This window comes from Galleria mellonella, unplaced genomic scaffold (assembly GCF_026898425.1).
Source record: "Galleria mellonella isolate WM207_F2 unplaced genomic scaffold, CSIRO_AGI_GalMel_v1 utg56, whole genome shotgun sequence".
Taxonomy (NCBI): Eukaryota; Metazoa; Arthropoda; class Insecta; order Lepidoptera; family Pyralidae; genus Galleria; species Galleria mellonella.
Window position 1 is genome coordinate 1,316,673 of NW_026442117.1, and position 24,598 is coordinate 1,341,270.

General features: G+C 36.9%; 1 protein-coding gene across 2 annotated transcripts; it reads left to right on the forward strand.

Annotated features, from left to right (window-relative positions):
• The first annotated feature begins 1,857 nt into the window (after positions 1–1,857).
• LOC113514640 (protein FAM151A) lies at positions 1,858–20,846 on the forward strand. Of its 2 annotated transcripts, none has more exons than XM_052899070.1 (5): positions 1,858–2,045; positions 5,208–5,309; positions 8,840–9,084; positions 15,283–15,525; positions 20,593–20,846. In XM_052899070.1, exons 1-5 carry the CDS (start codon positions 2,015–2,017, stop codon positions 20,821–20,823), a joined length of 852 nt encoding a protein of 283 aa, XP_052755030.1. In that variant the 5' UTR covers positions 1,858–2,014; the 3' UTR covers positions 20,824–20,846. The 2 variants fall into 2 exon arrangements, with proteins under 2 accessions (XP_052755030.1, XP_052755031.1); XM_052899071.1 differs by lacking the exon at positions 1,858–2,045 and adding an exon at positions 4,879–4,991.
• The last annotated feature ends 3,752 nt before the right edge of the window (positions 20,847–24,598 follow it).

Consider the following 24,598-nt stretch of genomic DNA (forward strand, 5'->3'; position numbering starts at 1 on the left):
ATTCTTTAGGGTAGGCAGAGACAACCGATAACCTATTTATATTTTACTGTATTAGGTGGTATCTTGCGAAAGTCCATATCACTGGTTATTTAATAGATAGATAGATAGATAATTTATTTGCATTAATTACAGCACACAAATAACAATACAAACATACATATAATAAAGACATACACAGTAAAAAAGATAAAAGAATAAAAAACAAAAAAAAGCAACAAAAAAAAAACAAAAAGCAAAGTATATAAAACATATAACAAATATTAATACTAATATAGCAAAATCCACTACATAAATTTTAGTATATAATCGAAGTCCATACTCTAAATCGCCTAATAAAAGTTTAATTACGATTATTTTGTTTAATTCCGCTAACATTAGTGTAGTGACACTAACGTTAGCGGCTTGGCAGTGGCCAACACTTGAAGATTGACTGTCAACACGGCAACCAAATTGCAAAACGGTATAAGCTCCGAGCTAATAATTTGCCTGAAGACGTCTCGTTTAAATGATACACGTGTCGCAAAATACATACTGTTTTGCCCATGATACTGTTTTGCCCATGCGTTGCCATTCCTGAGTTGATTGACTTTGTACAAAAGTCGTTTGCTCGGGTACCTCTGCCCCATGTCTCTCGTGTTTCTACCGTGAAGCAGTTGTGTTTGCATGGCTGTGTTTCGGTTTGAAGGGTGGGATATGGCGTGGATTTACAGGGTACAGAGGAATAACACCTGAGTCCTCAGGAATGGCAACGAATGGGGGTATCATGGGCGAAACAGTATACTCTGTTATGTCCATGGTACTGCTCATGTCTATAGGCGATGGTTACCACTTTCCATCAGGTGGGCCGTCAGCTTGTTTGCCATTCTAAGTTGCATAAAAAAAAAAACATCAGCAAACTATCTTATGACCATAACACAGACCTAATTATTCGTTTGTCCCAAATACAAATAATCTTTAATCAAACAAATTTGTTTACAAGCATTTTAAAATTGTCATTTTTTTATAAATTTACTGCAGGCCTCGGAGTGTTGTTATCTACTGATAAGAACCTGTAAGAAACTCTACAGTTACAGTATTTTAAATCTCTGTTAACATTATTTATTTTATTTAAATTTAAATACCACAATTATATAAATAAATAAGTGTACATATGGCGGACTTAACACCTAATGGCGTTCTCTACCGTCAACCGTGAGGCAAGCAGAGAATTAAGTAGGCAGTGTACATATATATATAATAAATGATGATAAATTAGAATAAATAAAAATAAATGTATTTATGTACCAAAAGGGAGACCTCTATCCCATTCGTGTTTCAACCGTAAAGCAAATGCGTTTGCATGGTTGTCTTTCGGTTTGAAGGGTGGGATATGGCGTGAATTTACAGGGTATAGAGGAATAACACTTGAGTCCTCAAGAATAGCAACGCATGGGGGTATCATGGGGGAGACAGTATACCCTTTTATGTCCACGGTACTGCTCATGTCTATAGGCGACGGTTACCACTTTCCATCAGGTGGGCCGTCAGCTTGTTTGCCATTTTAAATTGTAGAAAAAAAAATTTAAATGTACTATGTCTAAAATTACATGGTCATTAGAAAGCTCGTGCATGATCGACTAACACCATTCACATTTGTCATTCAAGTAACAGTTTAAATTGTTATTAAATTGTAAACTATAAAAACTAAATTTAAAATTCGCTCAATTATTTGTTAGTGGGACATCACAACCCATAGATAGCCTGAGTACTGATAATCAAATGTCAAACTAGAATCTCGCTTTACTTAGATAAGATACTCGGTAGACTCAAGTCCTTGGCTCTCAAATCAGCCTTTATTCAATCCAATCAGCGCGTCAGGGGGAATTGGTCAATTTAGTAATCAGCCAGGTGACGCAGGCGGTGGCAATTTGTGGTCAGACAAGAAGGGTCGGACGGTCGGATGGTCGGACCGCACCCCAGAGTTGAGAGTTAAGTGATATTATAAAAAAAAAAAAGAAAATTAAAAAACTAAAATATGTGGGGACTAATTGTTGCAGCAGTTACAGGTTAGTGTTGATTGATTAAATTTTTTTTTATATAGTGTGAGTTATAAATAAATAAATAAATAATTCTTTATTAAAGTTATCAGGACGTTTTAACGAATCTTGGCAACATTTGAAGTTTACATAATTAGTTATGCAGTAAGCGATTCAAATTTTTCAAAATTTTGTAGTAATTTTTCTGATATATTTTTTATATATTTATAATATTATTCGGTATGATATTTATATAATTTAAAGATAGATAAAAAAATATATATTTATTATTATATCATTTTATATTAATAGGTAAATTGCATTGTATGTTCGCCACTACCGCCCTCAAACTCTATTAGCTAAGCTTAAGCTTACGTTAAGCTTGCTACTTGTACTAATAATATTATAATTAAACAAAAAAAAAAAAACAAAATAAATTTTGTACATTAACAAATCATAAACGACAAAAAGTTTTGACGTTTCAATATTAAATTAACAGCTAAAAGCGTCGTGATAGTGTGGAAGACTCAAAGTATTTCGATCTGTATTTTTGGTTAAAAATATGAAAATTATTATTTTATACATTTATGTTAATGTATATAAATTTTATTTATTTATCGAAACTGTGTAATGCTAACGATATTCGATTCGACGTTTCCAAAATAAATTTCTTAGACTCCAATGTTGTTATTAAAGGAAATTAATTAGATTGCTCATTTGTCTATTACGCTGAGCTGCCAATCTGATATTTAAGCGAATAGCTATTAACATACATATCTGTAACGCCTGTCTCCCATTAGGGTAGGCACAAACAATGGAACGCCAAATGCTTCGATTCAAACAAACCTCTTTCACATCCTCCACATTCATCAATCTTTTCATACACGCTCGCCGGTTACGGGTACTTTTAATTTGGCCCTTCTTCAGCACGTCGCCTATTTGGTCAACATACGTCCTTCTAGAGCGGCCCTTACCGACATCTCCATTTATTCTTGCTCGATAAATCTCTTTCGTAATTCTTCTTTCATCCTCTCCAAATAATTAGCTATTAAATTGCAATGAAATCCATTAATTCTTACATTTAAATTAATAATAAATTACATCAGCGTCATCATCATGCCAGCCTTTAACTGTTCACTGCTGTATATAAGCCTCTCCCTTGGGTAGTTTTGCCAGTATTTGTCACGTTTGGCAGGCGGATTGGCAACCGCAGTTAGGCTTTGGAGATGTTTTAAAAGGGACGCTGCTGCTTATCCCTTGCCCTCCCTTAGTCGGCTCTTACGACACCCACAGGAATGGAAGGGGTGGCTTATTTTATGCTAGTACCACACGACTATTCGAAAATTCGAGGTTTTACTAAGATCAATATAAAACAAAACAATATTTTTGTTCCAAAAATTACTGTACAAAATTGGATGCGGTTTTCACAGTTATATTCTTGAGAGTCTAACTTAAAGTCCGGTGTACATTTTATCTTAAATCGCCATTTAGAAGAGGTTTAAGTCATCAAGCTTTCCTACTTCTGAAAGCCATACGTATGTAGCGTATTTTTTTTTCTCTGGGTACCTCTGTCCCATTCGTGTTTCTACCGTGAAGCAGTTATGTTTGCATGGCTGTTTCGGTTAGAAGGGTGTGTTATAGCAGTGAATTTACAGGGTACAGAGGAATAACACCTGAGTCCTCAGGAATGGCAACGCATGGAGAGTATCACGAGGAAAACAGTATATCTTGTTATGTCCACGGTAATGTGCATGTTTATAGGCGACGGTTATCACTTTCCATCAGGTGGGTTTTTTTTTTTGATGGGTGAAAATGGTATGGTAACCCCGCCTGCGCTAACGGGATACGCTGGCGGAGCACCAGTGAAGGGTGACAGATGAGAATGGAAACAGGCCAGTTAGCCCATCATGATGAATTCATCAGAAATTAAGCATGATAGTTTCCAGGGAGAACCGCGAGAAGGTCAACCTGGTTGGGTATATTGCTAGCAATGGGATTCTCAATCTCCATTACTGACAATCCCTTTCCCCCCATCCATCACGTGGGCTGACTGCTTGTTTGCCATTCTAAGTTGCATAAAATAAAAATATATTATACATAAAAAACCCATACAAACAGTCATACTCAGGATTTTTTTTATTGGATGATAATGGAATGGTGACCCCGCCTGCGCTAACAGTATACGCTGGCGGGGCACCAGTGAGGGATGATAGGTGAGAATGAAAATGCAGGTCAGTTAGCCTATCGTGATGAATGCATCTGAAATTCAGCACGATGCTTTCCAGGGGGATACGCGTGGAGGTCGACCTTATATATTGATAGCAATGGGGACTAACCTTCCCATTACTAACAATCCCTTCTCCCCCATACTCAGGATTGAATACAAATGTTTGTTTTACGAGGGGTTCGTAACCTGCGACCGTCGGCAGGTATAACGGTGTGAATGTTAAATCACTAAGGTTTACTTTTACTTTACTATTAAGAATTTCTGTACAATTAAATATGGTTGACTGGGAGAGAATATATATATATATATATATATATATATATATATATATATATATATATATATATATATATATATATATATATATATATATATATATATATATATATATATATATATATATATATATATATATATATATATATATATATATATATATATATATATTCTTTATTGAGCTTGTAAAAAAAATACATCGATTAGTCTAACAACTTGTTGGCAAGGGAAGGCTTATTTTCGGTTACCACTTTTCATCTGGTGAGCCGTCAGCTTGTTTGCCATTCTAAGTTGCTTAAAAAAAAGTATCTAGGTAAGTTTATAATCTATAAATCCATAATCTATGAAACGTTTATTATCTGTGGCAAATTCCTTTACAATCATAATGAAATGTCATTTGTTGTTTTTGTTTCAATGTCAACAATATCATCTAAATATAAGTTAAATCACATTGCGAGAACATATTTCTTTATGTAAGTATCAGTTTTATTATAAATAGGCTGTGTTTATTTACTTACTTTATTATTAGATATTGGATTGTGAGAAAAATAACTGAATAACAAATAGAACAGACTATTTACAGCTGATTACATTGTTCGGTCATAACCATTGCACTGACATTTGTCAGTGTTGCTAGAATTAAATATTTTAAGAAATATCTACTATAATAGTAGTTTTTGTTTTTGCAGTGGCGGTGGTAAAAAGTGAAGAGGAAGCAATGAAAAATCTAACCACAGTAAGCTGGGCTCATGCTGTCAACAATAAAACATATTTGGAAGCAGCTTTAGCAAGTAAGTTATAAATACAGCCAACTCATGTGTTGTTCATCACATTATATATTATTTGTATGTGATGTCTTAGATTATATAGATAGAGTATTGAGTATTAAAAAAGTGTCAAAATTTAACCAGTTAATTGGATGTTTGTTGATAATGATATTTTTTTTTAATACATAACTAAATGGGCTTTTCTTGCAGTGTTTCATTAATTAGATTAACTAATTTCTCAAAACAAGTCTATTTATTAATTTGAATTTGGAATTATTTTTCTGGTATAATAAAAAATATATATACATATGTACCTGTTGCTTATAAATTAATAGATATATGTGTATCAATTACAATGGCGGTCAGTTTCAATAATTTAAAAACGAAAACATATTTCATGACTCTACTTACATGTAAATCAAAATATTCAGTAAAGATAAGCATCATGAATCATTATGCATAATCTATTCAATTTTTTCAAATTTATTCTTCATTAAAAATTCGTGAAATTAATAAATATATTTATAACTGTAATCCTTCACGAAGAAGTCAGAGGTGTTCGTCGATTACATTACAGTGAAAGTAATATCCAGTGCGTAATTATATAACATTTGCTAAAAAAATAAAAAATACATTAATTATGTATGCTTTAAAATGTGATGGTTAAAATTCAATAATGTTAAAAATATATTTATTTAAAAAACACCCATTGTGCACAACATTTATTCATATATATCATAAACGAAGTTTAAAAAAAAAAGATTAATAAAAATACATAATTAAAAATATATACTTCCATCATTAAAACCGAATAAGTAATGTAGAAGTACTTTTTCAAAATACGAGTAGGTATAATACAGTCATTGACAATATTGTATGACTAGCGGTCCGTCTCGGCGTCGCACGGGTGCACATTTTTAACATTTCCCTTCACTGCTCTGCTCCTATTGATCTTAGCGTGATGAAAAGTATACTACAACCTGTCCAGGAGTATGAAGAATATTTGTACCAAGTTTCGTTAAAATCCGTCCAGTAGTTTTTGTTTCTATAACGAACATACAGACAGACAGACAAAAATTTTACTGATTGCATTTTTGGCATCAGTATCGATCACCAATCACCCCATGATAGTTATTTTGGAAATATATTTCATGTAAAGAATTGACCTCTCTACAGATTTATTTTAAATATAGATTTACTACCATTATTAAGCGTAAATTTCTCAATTTTTATAAAGGACAACACTGTTAATTCTTTCTCTTTCATACACAATATGCTATCTCATTCAGCTACCTCACGTAGTCAATACCATAGATAAATAACTAAACTCATTTTGATCAATCGATGTTAATATTTTTTTAACAATAGAATTTAATTCTGGATAGGTCTTATGTTAATTTTACCATGATTAATGTTGTCAAATAGCAATTATCGATTGAAAGGTATAACGTATCATTTACTTTTTATGAATATAAAAATAAAATAAGATAAAATTCCATTATAGTTTATTATGTATAAGATTATCTAATACTTAGTTATTATTTGAAAAAAACAATATTTTCAAAGTAATAAAGAAAAACAAAATAATTTGAAAATATTTTAAATGATTTCTCTGTTTTTCTGTGATGAATTCTTTTCAACCGACATAAAAAGAAGCAAGTTCTCAGTACGGTTGTATATATCTTTGTTTGTTAGTCAGCTTTTTTTTAATTATTTATATGATTAATTATTTAATTGAAATTCAACTAATTGATGATTTATTGCCAGGAATAATAGAATAATATTTGTTTATTTATTTTTATTTAATACTTTATTGTACATAGTAATTATACATAAAGATATAACGACGGTAATCAAATATACAAAGACGAGTTTAACTTTAAAAGAGTTACTTAAATCTTTTATTGTATTAATTGAAATGTATGAGGAAATAGAATATGGATAAATAAGTGACAGCTATTCTTAGAAATGGGCACAATTAATAACAATTATGCGAATGACCGATATGCGTTTCACGCAGTCGTAAATCCTTCACTACCAATTGTTTCCTAACATTAAATTCAGCGAGACAGGATTGTATATCTTATTAATTATTAGGTTTTTACGCGTGACTTTATTCGTGACCAGGATAGTGTTTATTTACAGGGATAGGTTTTTTTTTGATGGGTGAAAATGGTATGGCAACCCCGCCTGCGCTAACGGGATACGCTGGCGGAGCACCAGTGAAAGGTGATAGATGAGAATGAAAACAGGCCAGTTAGCCCATCATGACGAATTCATCAGGGATTAACCATGATAGTTTCCAGGGGTAACCGCGAGGAGGTCGAATTGGTTGGGTATATTGCTAGCAATGGGATTCTCAGTCTCCATCACTAACAATCTCTTTCCCCCCCTACAGGGATAGATAAGATTTAACCATATAATGTATGATGTAACCTTAGATTATATAGATAGAATGTCTCCATACAATTGCTTCGAGAAACGCGGGTCAACTTTTTCATACAATTTTGCGTGATAAATAGTTTAAGAGGTCGGTGGTTATGAAATAAAACTCGTGTCATTATAGGGGAATCCAACTCATGTATTAACAGTTCCACAACTTTGCAATTAAAATACATTTGTATTAAAGCGACTTACCAAATTATACGTCTTTACTGGTCAATGTTCAATCAACAACTGTCAACTGTCGGTCGTTACTTCTAGTTTTTACGTCGACTATTTTGGCGAGTAAATGTTTATTCCGGAAATGACAAATCACCATTTTGTAGTTAAATCAAATCAGCAACGGTGTCACTTGACAACAGTTATGATACAAATATAATAAAATATTGGTATACTAAATTTAAAGATGCTAACAATAGTTATCGAGTGTTTTCTTTGTAAGTTCTATATTTATTTTATTTTATATTTTTTTGCATATTTTTAATGTGTAAACGTTTATTTTGTTTATTAAATAATTAAATATAGATACGTCAAGACACATTATTTGCGTAAGTATAGCACATAATTTGTATTGACACTTAGTTGATCTGTTTTTGAGTGTCGATGCTCAATCTATATAATCCAAGGATATAACCTTCTTGTGCTTTCCTTCCTGATGCTGGTGATAATGGAATAGTAACCCTGTCCGCGTTATCGGTAATCACCGATGGGACACCAATGAGGGATGATAATTGAGAATTAACCAGAGGGAGACTTTGTACAAAAGTCGTTTGGGTACCTCTGTCCCATTCGTGTTTCAACCGTGAAGCAGTTGTGTTTGCATGGCTGTGTTTCGGTTTGAAGGGTGGGATATGGCGTGAATTTACAGGGTACAGAGGAATAACACCTGTGTCCTCAGGAATGGCAACACATGGGGGGTATCATGGGCGAAACAGTATACTCTGTCTATAGGCGACGGTTACCACTTTCCATCAGGTGGACCGTCAGATTGTTTGCCATTCTAAGTTGCATAAAAAAAAAACCAATAGCGCAGGCGGGGTTACCATTTGATTATCATCTCAAAAAAATTACCATACCTAAATATGTAGGTATTAACTAAAACGTGTTTTTAGGTGAAATCTCAATGCTTGAAGCGGATATAGTCCTAGGCCAGATCAATGGTAAAGAAGGCCCCCCTATCCCGGTGATGGCTCACCCCCCGGCCACAACCTCCGACCTGTCTCTCTCAGAGTTCCTCTCGTCCGTGGCGCAGTACAACAACGTGAACTCCAAGCAGAAAGGCGTGAAGCTCGACTTCAAGTCTATAGAGGCGTTTGAGAAGTCCCAGGATCAGATAGCACTTTACAGTAAGCCTGAGGTATGTATTTTATTTTGACGTGTGGTCCCGGCATAGAATAGGCCATCTCCTTCCTTTTTTTTGCGTGTCGTAAGAGGTGACTAAATGAACATAATGGTAGAGGTATAGGCAAAAGCGTCTTTCTTAAAACATCTCCTAAAATATTGCATAGCTGTGTTTCGATTTGAAGGGTGGGATATGGCGTGAATTTACAGGGTACAGAGGAATAACACCTGAGTCCTCAGGAATGGCAACGCATGGGGGTATCATGGGCGAAACAGTATACTCTGTTATATTCATGGTACTGCTCATATCTATAGGCGACGGTTACGATTTCCATCAGGTGGGCCGTCAGCTTGTTTGCCATTCTAAGTTGTATAAAAAAATCTCTCTAAAGGCTTAGCTACGATTTCTAACTGGCCTGCCAAGCGTGGCAACTACTGGGAAAACTCTCCTTATGGGGAAGGCTTATGTCCAGCAGTGGACAATTAACGGCTGAAATGATGGTGATGTATTTTATTTACCTCAATAAGGATATTTATTTTATACTATAATTATTTATATACTAGCTGTTCCCCGCGACTTCGTCCGCGTTTCTGTCGTTTTTCGTAAAAAAATAAATAGCCTATGTCCTTCCTCACGGTTCAGTGGTTTTGACGTAGCAGACACATTTCCCTTCGCTGCTCTGCTCCTATTGATCGTAGCGTGATGAAAAGTATACTATAGCCTGCCCAGGAGTATGAAGAATAATTGTGCCAAGTTTCGTTAAAATCCGTCGAGTAGTTTTTGTTATGGCAGTCTATGGAGGAGGCCTATGTCCAGCAGTGGACAGATAATGGCTGAAATGACGATGACTTGAAAATACCTTCAAATTAAGGTTTTTCTACTCTCTCTTTCAAATCGACTGAAAAAGAAAGAAATAACCTATTTTTAGTATCTAATTAAAGCGGTTCCCTTTCTAGTGGGCCCAATAACTCATACCAATAAGTTGATTCACAAATAATTGCTCTGCGCAGGCGCGTATGGTTAATTAAACTCGACATTACACTGTATACCCACGCCACCTCGTGTACACAGTTAACAAATCAAGCGATTATCAATCTTATTGTTCACTCGTTAAGAGTCACAGTACACAAAAGACGTCTCTTCCTGATTTCAAGTTCAAAGAATTGTGAACTTTATCGTCTTAAATTTAAGAGCGACGAATTTTAATTGAACAGGGAGATGTCTAAATTAAAATATGACATAGCGTGTGAATAATGGATTCTCAGTGTCTACTTGTGTGGTCGTGTCATCTCCCATAATAATGGGTCGGGACGTCAGATGTGCTCGTTAAAATACGCCTGGAACAAAATAAATAGGGTTCCGTATCTCGTAATGTGAAGGAAAAACGGAAAATGCGCGTAAACCGCGCGGTTCCTTCATAAACCGAGTTAAAAAAAAAAAACAGGAGATTTCCAATTCGACGGAATCTTTGATTTTTTTATGTGTTTCTTCGTTTACTCGAAATTTCTTAAATAGAAAATTTTGGCTGGAAGAGATCTCTTTCAGAGATAAGCCCATCTTTCACCCTAGCTGACGAGTTGATAAAATAATCGTTGTATCATATTTTTTTTATAAATGCAAAAAAAAATACATATATACACACACACCCACACGCACACGCATATATAGTATAGATCAATGTTTTCCAAGTTTTTTGTGCCATGCCCCACTTGAACATTTCTAAAATTTTTATGCCCCCATACATAATTTTTTCTGACAAAGTTTACTTGATGACTCTAATCGCCCAGTTGATATTTTGGTAACGTCAAACAAAATTATTCTTAATAAATAATTACAGCATTTTTTTTATTTACTTTTTTTGTTAAATTTGGCGATAGATAAATATAAGTATATATAATAATATAAATTAGTCGCTTGTGGGATGGGCACAGAGAATCGAGCGTTAAAAACTTACGTACGTCTCTCGCTTCCTTGATTTTAATAGCTCGATTACATGCATATACATTGGTTGCCAAATAAAAAACAATATATATTACATACTATTTAAAGAAAGGAATTTCTCTTGCAACAATTTATTGATTTGAAGCTGATCTCTAATTGGTACAAATTGAGAGCAATCGAAGCCAATGGTCTTACAATAAACGAAAGTGTCCGAGTATTGTTTCACGGTCAAAACATTCTCTGACGAATCGCTCTGGAGACGCGGCAGCTTAGCAGTCGTGAACATATGCACGTACCTTTCGTTTTTTTTATACAACTTAGAATGGGAAACAAGCTGCCGGCTCACCTGATGGAAAGTGGTAACCGTCGCCTATAGACATGAGCAGTACCCCCATGCGTTGCCATTCCTGAGGACTCAGACGTTATTCCTCTGTACCCTGTAAATTCACGCCATATCCCACCCTTTAAACTGAAACACAGCCATGCAAACACAACTGCTTCACGGTAGGAACACGAATGCGACAGAGGTACCCAAGCAATCGACTTTTGTACAAAGTCTCCCTCTGGTAAATTATGTCCATGGTATTGCTCATGTCTATAAGCGACGTCTACCACTTTCCATCAGGTGGGCCGTCAGCTTGTTTGTCATTCTAAGTTGTATAAAAAAATAATTTTGATAATCAAAGGGAAACTTTATATAAAAGTCGTCTGCTTGAGTACATTTGTCCTATTCGTGTTTCAACCGTGAAGCACACACAACTTGTGGCTGTGTTTCGGTTTGAATTTCATTGCTATAGTTCATTTTTGGTCATGGCAATTGTGGCTTTCTATATGGAAATAGATAGATACTCTTGTTTCCTCCAAAAGATTACAACAGTAAACTTATTATAAATATAAACAATTACAAGAAATAATCACAGTGAGAAAACAATGGGCGACCTTATCGCTAAAAGCGATCTCTTCCAGGCAACCAAATAAGTTTTCTCTAGATTTTCTTATGGGATGGTAACCCCTTCTGCACTATTGGTATACGCTGATGGGATATTAATGGTAGATTATAAGGGAGTATACAGTTAGATCAGCGTCGCCGAATTCATCGGGATTTCTTCACGGTGGCTTCCATTGAATCGTGTGAAAGACCTGTTAGAGTAGATTCCAGGAGGCTTCTGTGATTCTGGATGGAGCTTGGCTGGCTGTACAAGCTACGACTCATACGCACAACGGCCTAAATGAGAGGCTAAGCGCGAAAAAGAAAGATCAATTTACATTACATTAGAGTATATTGCTAGCAATGGGACTATTAGTCCTTATTACTGACAATCCTTCCCTCTAGAGACGGTTAGTCGCCGAGCACATGTGCACTTATTCAGCGCCTGCGCAGCTTCCGTGTAGCATCAACTATAAACAACTACGAATGGATATATTGGGCTTGTTATAGTTTATATCATAATATTTACTACATTATATTACATAGTAATAATTATAATTAATATGTTATCATGCTATCATCAGGAGGAAGGTCCTACCTTAAAAGGCCCAATATAGGCCCTAACATAAAATGAAAGACCCCAAGAAAATTAGACAGATTCGCTTTTTCGAAGTCACTCAGTTATGGTTTCTGGCCTACCCAATATTTTCTTTGCCCAACCTTAAACTTGGATCTATCTACGGCCCTGGGTGAGGGACCTATACCAATCGATAGAACGTTAATGTACTGATAATGTTAGTGCTAATATTTTATACACTTACGATAATCGACCGAAGCGCAAAGTGCAAACTTACAAGGTTCAGATGACATTGCCACATAACTTTTTAATCTCCAAGCGTAAACAGGTAAAACTGCATGAATCATTATTCATCTTTCCTTATATCTTTGGCCTCTAGAAGCCTGTTATATCCCATTCCTGTGGGAACTTCAGGGAACACTTTTATAACTGACTAGCTTCTTCCTCGCTGCTTCATACGCATAAATTTTAAAAGTAATAGGTCCCTGACACTACAGCAAAATGCTGAGCACGCACCTCATTTTGGAGGATTTGCGACGCACGCACATACACACACTCATTTTGGATGAAACTGTTCTATAATACGAATTGCTTTTTTTTCTCCTTTTTTAATTTTATATTCTTTATTTATATATATAAATATTTTATGTGTAGTTTCGTTATTATAATTCTTAATTTTTTTTAATCCCTGTGTGGGTGAAGTCGCATATTTCTGTAAAATAAAGTTTCTTTCTTTCTCTCAATAAAAAAGACAAGGTGTATTAAAATGAGATATATATACACCGGATTTTAAGACCTTCATCAATACGACTGTGAAAACTGCATCCAGTTTAGTGTAGTAATGTTTGCATAACCCAGACAGACAGACAGACCAAATATCTAAAAAACTGTTTCGTTGATATCCATTTGCTTTATTAAGAGCTCTCGTATATTTTTGTCTTAAATATCTCTTATGAGTTCGTCTCGTTGTCATTTTATTAGTATGATAAAATGTTTGTACCTGTTAAATGTAAATCAAGTAATTTTTGAAATTTCATATGGCAAACATAGGAAGGGTATCCATATAGTTTTCAACCGACTTTAAAAAGAAGAAGATTCTCTTTTCGATTGTTTTTTTTTTATGTTTATTACCTCATAACTTCGTCACTTGTAAACCGATTTGCAAAATTCTTTTATTTTGTTATCTAAAAACATATTCTTACAGATTGGTCGCATAAAAATTTTATGTTATCCCATTCGTGTTTCTACCGTGATGCAGTTGTGTTTGCATGGCTGTGTTTCGGTTTGAAGGGTGGGATATGGCGTGAATTTACTGGGTACAGAGGAATAACACCCGAGTCCTCAGGAATGGCAACACATGGGGGGTATCATGGGCGAAACAGTATACTCTGTTATGTCCATGATACTGCTCATGTCTATAGGCGACGGTTACCACTTTCCATCAGGTGGGCCGTCAGCTTGTTTGCCATTCTAAGTTGTATAAAAAAAGACAAGGTTGTGATAATCACCTAAATTTTTGGATAACTTTCTGCCGAAGCTCAAACAGGTTTTATTTTCATCGGACGGTAAGATCAACAATTAGCAACATTGCAATCTCTCGTGTAATGTGCAACGGAATGCGGTAAATTGCATATTGCATATCTTTGATTATAAGTCCTGGGTTTGTGGTTTATCCATCCTGCTACAATGTTTAACGCTTGCAGTTTTCTGTAATAAGGGTTCTGTAATCATTCATGCACGGGATACCTTCATTATCGTTTCTTGTAGTAGGTTTGTATTATATATAAAGATAGTTTGTCGTATAGGAAACATTAACCAGAGGAAGACTTTGTACAAAAGTCATTTGCTTGGGATCTCCCACCTCTGTCTTATTCGTGTTTCTACCGTGAAACAGTTGTGTTTGCATGGCTGTATTTCGGTTTGAAGGGTGGGATATGGTAGTGAATTTATAGGGTACAGAGGAATAGAATAGAATAGAATAGAATAGAAACATTTATTGCCAGTAAACTTACAATATAAAATATAAATGACATATACAAAAAGTGTCCCACACCCGGCAAAAGGAACCGGCTCAGCGGATGCTGTGAGTGTCCCAGCGCAATGTGAACAGCTGCACAGCGCTGGTTTTCAGCCAGTCCCTCTCTTACAAAACAACCAAAGTGCAGGGTACCACTGTACATTATAACTGGAATAACATCTGAGTCCTCAGGAATGACAACGCATGGGGGGTATCATGGGCGAAAAAGTATACTCTGTTATGTCCATGGCACTGCTCGTGTCTCTAGGCGACGGTTACCACTTTCCATCAGCTTGTTTGCCATTCTAAGTTACATAAAAAATCAATGTTTCAGTCAAGTACTTAGTGTTCGAGGATATTCCTTCTAATTAAAAAGTTTCTTTGTAGACTTTTAGATAGTTTTATAATTATTGTTATATATTTATTTCATTGTTAATTAAATATTTCATAGAACTTGTACGTCAAATGTAAAAATTCTGTCAAATTACTAATTCGCGTGTATGACTACGTAGAAAAAATATTTATTTCGCATTTTTACTTTACCATTTTTGAACCGATTTGAATTATATATATTTTTTTTTAATCAAAAGGCTCTTATAATGGCCTTATACCAATTTTATCAATATTGAAGTTGTTTTTTTTGTTATTGCTTTTTTTTTTTAAATACGCTTTATTTTTTGCAGAAGCATCATTTAATATTAAATATATTATTATCTTGCCTAATCGATTAAACATGAATGTTGAATACAGATCCACTTCCCCCTCTGGCTGAACGCAGACATCCTCGCAGGACCAGTAGAGGCCACAACGAAGCCAGTGGACCCGGTCAAGTTCCTGACGCTGGGCGCAAAGCACCCCCGCTCCGTGCTGTCCATAGGCTGGACTACCAATTACGGGGGTAACATCACCGAGGGTGAATACAGCAGGGAGCAAATTGGAGCAATGTTGAGACTCATACACGAGAACCACATAAATCAGACTGTCACTTTCCCTGTAAGTTTTCTTTCTCAATCATCATTATTGTAGTGATACGCAAGCGAGTTGGTTAAACACTAATTTATTCATTGAAAGAATAAATAGAACAAATTATTACCGGCCAGTATTTACAAATTATTAGTGGCCAGTACGTGAACATAATATACTACATCTCTTTTCCTTCGAAAGAAAAAAAAAAAATAATAATAAAGTAACAAGTTATACAAATAAAGAAAAAAAAATATATTACTTTTTTTTTAAAGAACAACAAATATTTCGATATCTATGTATAGTATATCGTAAGTTTATAACATGACGCTTAGTTATTAACATAAAAGAAACTTAACATCATCAAACATAATAACTAAAAATAAAAATAAAAACACTCCAGATTAATAATAATCATAAAAGAAAATATTAAACTAAGCCTACTATTTTATTCTTTATATTGTTTAACAAATAAGTCTGTCAGCATTCGCGCTGTTCTTTCCTTTGACCTTGTTATAGGAACTAAGGGCGGCGAAAGTGATTTATCACTTAGTAGTTTATTTTCACTGTGTGAAGAAGCTGATTGGTGGACATCTGTCGTAACAGTACTAGATGTGGCAATTTCTTTCGAGCTTTGAGGCAACGAAGACATATCGTGAGGAATTTGCCTACGTTTACGTGCACGTTTAATTGAAATCGCTTCTTGTGAAGTGCCGCATTCGAGAAACGCTGCTGGTCGACTTTGAAACAAATGAGCTGCTTTACGAGTTCCTGTAGTACGTGCGACCAATTGACTGCGATTGCGCCTATAACGACTTCCATGTTCATCTTCCACAATATATGATCGGGGTTGACGGGTACGCTCTACAATTGAAACTTGTTTTCTACAACGATTATCAATAAGAGTCGCTTTATCACCTGGAAAGAGAAGTTTCAACGGCCTCGTCGACAGATCATAATGCTTTTTAATTTTTTTCCTGTTTGCCATTAACGCTGAATAATTCCGTTCATTATTCACTTTCTCAGACAGTAACTTTTCAGTAATCGGTAATTTCGTATTTATTCGCCGACCCATTAAAATTTGTGCAGGAGAGTCTAAATTATTCCGTGGTGTAGCCCTAAAATTTAAAAGTGCCATGTAAAAATTTTGGCCCGAGTCCACACATTTCTTTAATATATTTTTTATCGTCTGGACGGTCCTCTCACTCTTTCCGTTAGACTGTGGGTAAAGCGGAGACGACGTCACATGTTCTACTTCCCATTCACGCATAAACCTCCTAAATTCAATCGAGCTGTAAGCTGGACCATTGTCAGTAACTAATTCAGTGGGAATACCGTGACGTGAAAATTGTTCCTTCATAAAATTAATCACGTTTTTAGAGCTCAGACTTTGTAATATTCCAACTTCTACAAAATTAGAAAAATAGTCAACTAAAATAATGTATTTTTTCCTTTTGTATTCAAAAATATCGGAAGCTAACTTCCGCCAAGGCAATGCCGGAACAGTATGCTGCAGCAGCGGCTGGCGCCGAGGACGAGGCGCGTGCAGCGCGCACGCCGCGCAGCCCCGCACCGCGCGCTCCACGTCCTCGCTCATGCCCGGCCAGAACATCACCTCGCGAGCACGCCGCTTACACCTCTCTATGCCTAAATGTCCCTCGTGCACTCGCGATACCATATTGTCTCTTAAAGCGCGCGGAATAAATATACAGTCACCCTTGAAAATCATATAATCCATACAATGAAGTTGTTCGCGATAAGGCCAAAAACCAATTACATTCTCATGGACGTCACGTCTATTCTTAGGCCAACCGTTAGTAATATAATTCATCAGTCGTCTGCAGTCATTATCAATCTTCGTTTCAGCCCTAATAATCTTCATTTTTTCTTCGCTGAAAGGTACATGTTGTAACACGAAACATGTTTGAATTTCAATTTCGTCAGTAACACGATCATGCATTAGATCTTTTAAAGGTGCCCGCGACAGTGTATCGGCTATATACATATACTTTCCCGGTGTATATACTACCTTAAAATCATAGCCTTGAACTCTCATCATCATCCTCTGCAAGCGCGCCGGAACAGAAACCAATGGTTTATTAAATAAAGTTTCTAACGGCTTGTGATCCGTATGAACGGTGACATCTGATCTACCGTAGATATACTGCCTGAAACGTTCGGCTGCAAACACGATAGCTAGCATTTCCTTTTCTATCTGCGCATACCTGGTCTGAGTGTCGGTTAAAGTGAGCGATGCAAATTCTACTGGACGACCATCTTGCAGTAGCACAGCGCCCAATGCTACACTGGACGCATCAACCGACACTACTACGGGGGTGCGCTCACAGTACAACGCCAACACTGGCGCACTCGCTAGCTTTGCTTTCAGTTTATCCACAGCCTCAGTGTGCTGAGCCTCCCACAACCACTCGGAATCCTTTTTAAGTAATAACCTTAACACATTTACACATTCCGAATAATTTTGAATAAATTTTGCTAAATAATTTATCATTCCTAAGAATCGCTCTAGTGCCTTTTTATCATTAGGATAAGGCATCTCCATTATTGCTTTAACTTTTGCGGAATCTGCTCGCATACCGTTTGCATCAAACTTATGTCCTAAATATGTAATTTCAGACACTCCAAATTGACATTTTTGACGATTAAATTTTATACCAACATTCCTGGCACGTAGCAAAAGACATTTAAGCCTACAATCGTGTTCCTCTTTATTGCGGCCCCATACAATAACATCATCAATGAAAGACTCGACTCCCTCTAAATCTTCTAGATGTTGCCTAATCTTAGCGTGAAACACCTCGGGTGCACAGTTAATGCCGTAGGGTAAACGTAAAAACTGGTACCGTCCAAACGGCGTGCCAAACGTACAAAGGTCAGCACTGGCCTCATCAATTTCCACCATCCAGAAACCACACCGTGCATCTAAAACACTGAACATCTGAGCACCACGTAATCGCGCTGCCAACTCGGGCACCGTCGGCAAAGTATAATGCGCACGCCGGACTGCGCGGTTAAGAGGTCGAGGATCCAAGCAAACACGAATGCTGTCATCTTTTTTTGCTACGGGAACGATTGCATTAACCCATTCAGTAGGGTATGTCACCTTTCTGATTACACCTAACCCTTCCATTCTATGTAATTCCTGACGTAATTTGTCCTTAAGTCCCAAAGGAATTTTTCTAGTAGGACAGACAACGGGCTGTCTGGTTTTATCTACTATAATACTATATTTCCCTGGTAATTTACCTAAACCTTGAAATAAATCAGAATATTGCTCAATATTTAATGCACTTATTTGATTGACTAAACCTAAAACAATTGAGCTTTCCAACCCGAGTACATTCTGACAGTTAATATCAGAAATAACAAATGGTAAATTAAAATATTTATTATTATATTGAAAAGTAATTATATCACAGCCTAAAATTGGCAATTGATTACCCGTAAAGGAATGTACTCGTTTTGTGAACGGTTTAAGATTCATAATAGAGAAACCCAAATACAAATATATTTTTTTAGAAATAACATTGATCATAGAACCCGTATCTATTTTTAAAATAATTTTTTTACCATTACACTCCATTACCTCTGTCCATTCCAAAGACGACTTACTCAGTTTTCTGCCCTCCTCAATAGTATCCACAAAAACCATTTCCTCGTCACTATTGTCACTCGCCGATTCTACACTGAGATTTAATACTTTGCGCATCGCTTTCTTTTGTACACACACTCGAATGTCCTTTTTTATCACATACATAACACGATGCATACAGCGCGGCGCAGTGCTCGCCGCCGGGGCACCGGCCGCCGCACGCGGGGCACACGCCGCGCGCCTCCCGCTGCTGCTCCTGCTGCTGGTAGCTCGCTGCGCCGCGGCCACGGCCGCCGCCACGCTGTCGCCTTCCGTTCGACCGGAACGAACCCCGTGCGGGTCGAGCGCCTCGGACGACACTCTTATCGTGAACCGCGTTCACTTGAACAACTTCCGGTGTCCTGTCTATACATAAACTTTCTTCTTTAGACATCTCTGCCGCCTGACATATATGTATCGCCTTGTTTAAAGTCAAGTCGTCCGTACGAAGAAGCCTGTCTCTTACAGTGTTGTCGATGATACCACATACAACTCTATCTCGTAACAAACTCTCTTGTAATTCATTAAATTCACATTGTTGACTCAATACTCGTAAGGTGGTCACATATAGATCAATATTTTCGCCGTCTTCTTGGTTGCGTGTAAAAAATTTAAATCTTCTTACCGTAATATTTGGCTTCGTGGCAAAATAAGTATCAAATTTTTTAACAAACAATTGATATCATCATTCGTCTCGCCATCGTCAAAAGTGAAAGTTGTATAGACCTCGTATCCGGCCGGTCCTATGAGGTTAACCAACAAACTTGCCTGAACTTCCTTAGGTTCCTTACTAACTCCAGAAGCCTTCAGAAAAATCTCGAACATTTTCCGCCATTTTCGCCACGCTTCCGAGCGTGCAGCCGGACCACCATCAAGCGACAATTCCGCTGGAGGACGCGCGTGCTCCATATTTACGAATATAATTTACAATAAATTATATCAATTTTAAAAAAATATTTGATATTTATGATAAAATATGAATTTTAAAACTATAAAATGAACGCACCGCTGTCACCATGTAGTGATACGCAAGCGAGTTGGTTAAACACTAATTTATTCATTGAAAGAATAAATAGAACAAATTATTACGGGCCAGTATTTACAAATTATTAGTGGCCAGTACGTGAACATAATATACTACAATTATCATTGTAATTTTTTTTTGCAACACAGGGGGCAAACGAGCATGCGGCTCACCTGATGGTAAGTGACTACCTCCGCCTATGATCACCCGCAACACCAACGGTATTGCAGGTGCGCTGCCAGCCTTTTAAAAAGGAATATGCTCTTTTCTTAAAGGTTATGATGTTGTATCGGTTCGGAAATACTGCTGCTGGAAGTTGATTCCAAAGAGTGGTTGTGCGTGGTAGCTTGTTTGCCATTCTAAGTTGTATAAAAAAAAAATTCACGTATGTTATGTACCTATAAATGAAAATATTCCATAGGTCCGTGCGGGCCTCGCGTCCAACAGCCAGCCAGTTGTACTGGACCTTCTCCGAGAGACGTCTTCCCTCAATTCCTCGATAACAGTGTGGTCCAGCGAGGGTGACGCTGTGGAGGTAGACCGGCTGAAGGCCCTGATCCTCACGGTTGGACTTGAGAGGACGTACCTGGACGTACCACACGAATTGGCAGCTAAACTACATCTCCCGCCTGCCGCGAATGTTAAGAATTAAAATGTAAATTTGTATACATGGAAGTCGTGTTTTATTTTCAACCAACTTTAAAAAGAAGGAGGTTTTGAAATCGGTTGTATTTTTTTTATATGTTAATTACCCCATAACTCCGTCAGTTGTAAACCGGTTTGGAAAATTCTTTTTTTTTATCTGAAAATATATACTTACAGATTAGTTTCATAAAAAAATTAATCGAAATTGGTTTAGTAGTTTAGTTTTTTAGTTCAAAATAACTGGTCGACTTGCCAACACGCTTGCCAAGCGTGGTAACTATTGGCACCTCCTCCTCCTTCCCACATTGTTTTTTTTTAATGGGTGATAATGGAATGGTAACCCCACCTGCGCTATCGGTATACACTGGCGGGGCACCAATGAGGGATGATTGGTGAGAATGACAAGGCAGGTCAGTTAGCCCATCCGGACGAATTCAACTAGAATTAGCCATGATGGTTTCCACATTTCAAGAAGTATATAATTGGTATATCGCACAGAGTTTCGTCAGACAACAGTAGATCTAGGCTCTAGTCAAGTCGGCCACCCCTGGTATACAGTACCTACTATCTCTTATCTTAATTTGCTTGCAATGCAAACTGAAGTGTGAATTGTGTGGCATTTAACAAATATGCAATAGTTGACAAGTCGTATTATCAGACTGTGTGTCTAGAGAAGCGACAGGCAAAGTGCGGCCCGCGGGCCAACTGCGGCCCGTGGGGGAAAGGGATTGTTGGCAATGGAATTTGACAGCCCCATTGCTAGCAATATTAGGTTAATATTAATAGCCCTATTAGGTCGACTTCCACTTGGTTCCCCCTGGAAACCATCGTGGTTAATTCTAGCGGAATTCGTCACGATGGGCTAACTGACCTGCTTTCATTGTCACCTATCATCCCTCACTGGTGACCCGCCGGTGTATACCGATAGCGCGAGTGGGGTTACCATTCCATTATCACCCATTAAAAAAAAATTATGAATAGGGGGAAGGGGTTGTTGGTAATGGGATCTTACTGATCTATTGCTACCAATACACCCAGTCAGGTCGACCTCCACGCGGTTCTCCCTGGAAACCATCGTGGTTAATTCTAGCGGAATTCGTCACGATGGGCTAACTGACCTGCTTTCATTGTCACCTATCATCCTTCACTGGTGCCCCGCCGATGTATACCGATAGCGCTGGTGGGGTTACCATTCCATTATCATCCATTAAAAAAAATATTACGACTTTGAAAATGAATATGTTTGTTTTCCTTTCTGTTACCTCTTAAAACATTAATTTCCAAATTTGCTATACACATACTGTTTGGGAAGGACATAAGTTACTTTGTAACCTGATCAGATAAATGAATATTTCTGGTCACGCGGATAAAGTCAAGAGTAAAAACTAGTATGCAGTGAAGCATTACACAAAGCCCAAGAGAGCAATCGCAAAATTTCCTATACGTCTAAGCACGTTCACGCTACACCCAATTTTAATGGAATACCTACCTTAATGTAATACATTAGGGTTGTTAATTGTTTCTGATGGTTACGCACGAAGGGTGTCGACCTCTGAACATGTGGGTACCACGTGGCAAGAGTCATTCATTGCCATTCATCAATTGCTGCCTTTTAGATAGCTTGGACCCGGCGTGGGCTCGTGATAAACTAAAACTTGGTAGTACGGCCACGAAAAATGGCCACGAAACAAAACAAAGAGATAAACTTTCACAATACAACACAATATTTATTTAATTATGCATGTTTCGGTTTGAAGGGTGGGATATGGCAGTGAATTTACAGGGTACAGAGGAATAACACCTGAGTCCTTAGGAATGGCAACGCATGGGGGGTATCATGGGCGAACATGCTCTGTTATGTCTATGCTCATGTCTATAGCCGACGGTTACCACTTTCCATCAGGTGGACCGTCAACTTGTTTGCCATTCTAAGTTGCATAAAAAAGAAATACAAATTGTTTATTTTTAAATCAATGCACCGCCATTTGCTCTCTCTGTCTATCGTAACGGTTGATTGGTAGAGAATGCCATCAGGCATTAAGTCTGCCCTGTAGACATATTTTAATGTATGCAAAAATAAAAATAAATAGATATTAGATAGTAAATGATATTGTAGTAATGTGGCGGCGAGTTAAAAACCTTTTTTGTAACATTAAATGCAATTATCTATTTATTTAAATATTTTATTCTTTTTACTTTTTATTACAACTATGTTTCTGAGTCGCAGCGCAGCAGAGAGAGAGACCATAGAGTTTTTTTTTTTCATTTATTGTGACTTTGGCGAAAGCCAACAGCCAAAAAGTAACAATTACAAGGTAACAATAGACCATAGAGTACATTACAAAGCATAGCCTAATATCCACAGATTATTACATTTGTTTCACAGATAATATATTAGGTACATAACAGTAAAGAGAGAGACCAGAGGGAGACTTTGTACAAAAGCCGATTGCTTGGGTACCTCTGTCCCATTCGTGTTTCTACCGTGAAGCAGTTGTGTTTGCATGGCTGTGTTTCGGTTTGAAGGGTGGGATATGGCGTGAATTTACAGGGTACAGAGGAATAACATCTGAGTCCTCAGGAATGGCAACGCAAGGGGGGTATCATGGGTGAAACAGTATACTTTGTTATGTACATGGTACTGCTCATGTCTATAGGCGACGGTTACCACTTTCCATCAGATGGACCGTCAGCTTGTTTGCCATTCTATGTTGTATAAAAATAAAAATTAACAGTAAAGACCAACCAACTAACCCTTTGACCTGTTTCGGAACAAGCGTCCGGCCATTTCTTACTAAGAATCGCAAAAATTCGCAAAAAAATTGCTCGACCCAACTCATAAATAACTACGTCTACTGTAGAAATGCATTCTTAGAATGCAACATTGTTGGGCCGCCGTTTAATTCTGTAATACTCAGAATTAAAACAACGATGTTAGTGTAAAATAGTTTCTTATGTAAGCGCGCGTTCAAGTGGAGAAATACGTACCAAATGGTAAAACTATTGTATTTTCAGATATTCAGCAGATGTTATTTTTTATTCATACAAAGTACGCTACAAAAGGAATAATAACATTTCCGAAACAATACGACAACATAACCTTCAAGAAGAGAGTATATTCCTTTTTAGAAGACCGGCAGCACATCTGCAATGCTGTTGGTGTTATGGGTGATCATGGGCGGCGGTAGTCACTTACCATCACGTGAGCCGCATGCTCGTTTGCCCCCTGCGTTGTAAAAAAAAATATTATTATGGTATAATATTAATAATTATAAACATATAATAACATTACATATATATATTTAGCAGAGACTTTGTACAAAACTCGTTTGCTTGGGCACTTCTATCGCATTCGTGTTATAGCGTGAAGCAGTTGTGTTTGCATGGCTGTGTTTCGGTTTGAAGGGTGGGATATGGCGTGAGTTTACAGGGTACAGAGGAATAACACCTGAGTCCTCAGGAATAGCAACGCATGGGGGGTATGGGGGCCAAAGCAAGAGTAGCTGTTTGAATGCAAAATTGCAAACGACTTTTGTACAAATTGATGAGTTGCATTAATAAAAACCAAAAACTATAGATTACTCGTAATTGTGTTAACCTTAACACAAAGATCATATCTAACGCCTCCCCTTGAGAAGTTTATTTTATACAATAAACCAAGATTAAAGCTGTTAAAAGCTATTAACGTATACAGGCTGTATTTAATAGATGACATATTAACGATACACGGCCTCTGACCCTTAAGCATGGTTATGAATATAAACTATGCATACAAACATTTC

Bases quoted from the DNA above. Each gene is read 5' to 3' on its own strand.
- LOC113514640 (XM_052899070.1), top strand. From the start codon at position 2,015: ATGTGGGGACTAATTGTTGCAGCAGTTACAG. The intron at 5,310-8,839 runs GTAAGTTATAAA...ACGTGTTTTTAG, and splicing joins TTTGGAAGCAGCTTTAGCAA to GTGAAATCTCAATGCTTGAA. The intron at 9,085-15,282 runs GTATGTATTTTA...TGTTGAATACAG, and splicing joins CACTTTACAGTAAGCCTGAG to ATCCACTTCCCCCTCTGGCT.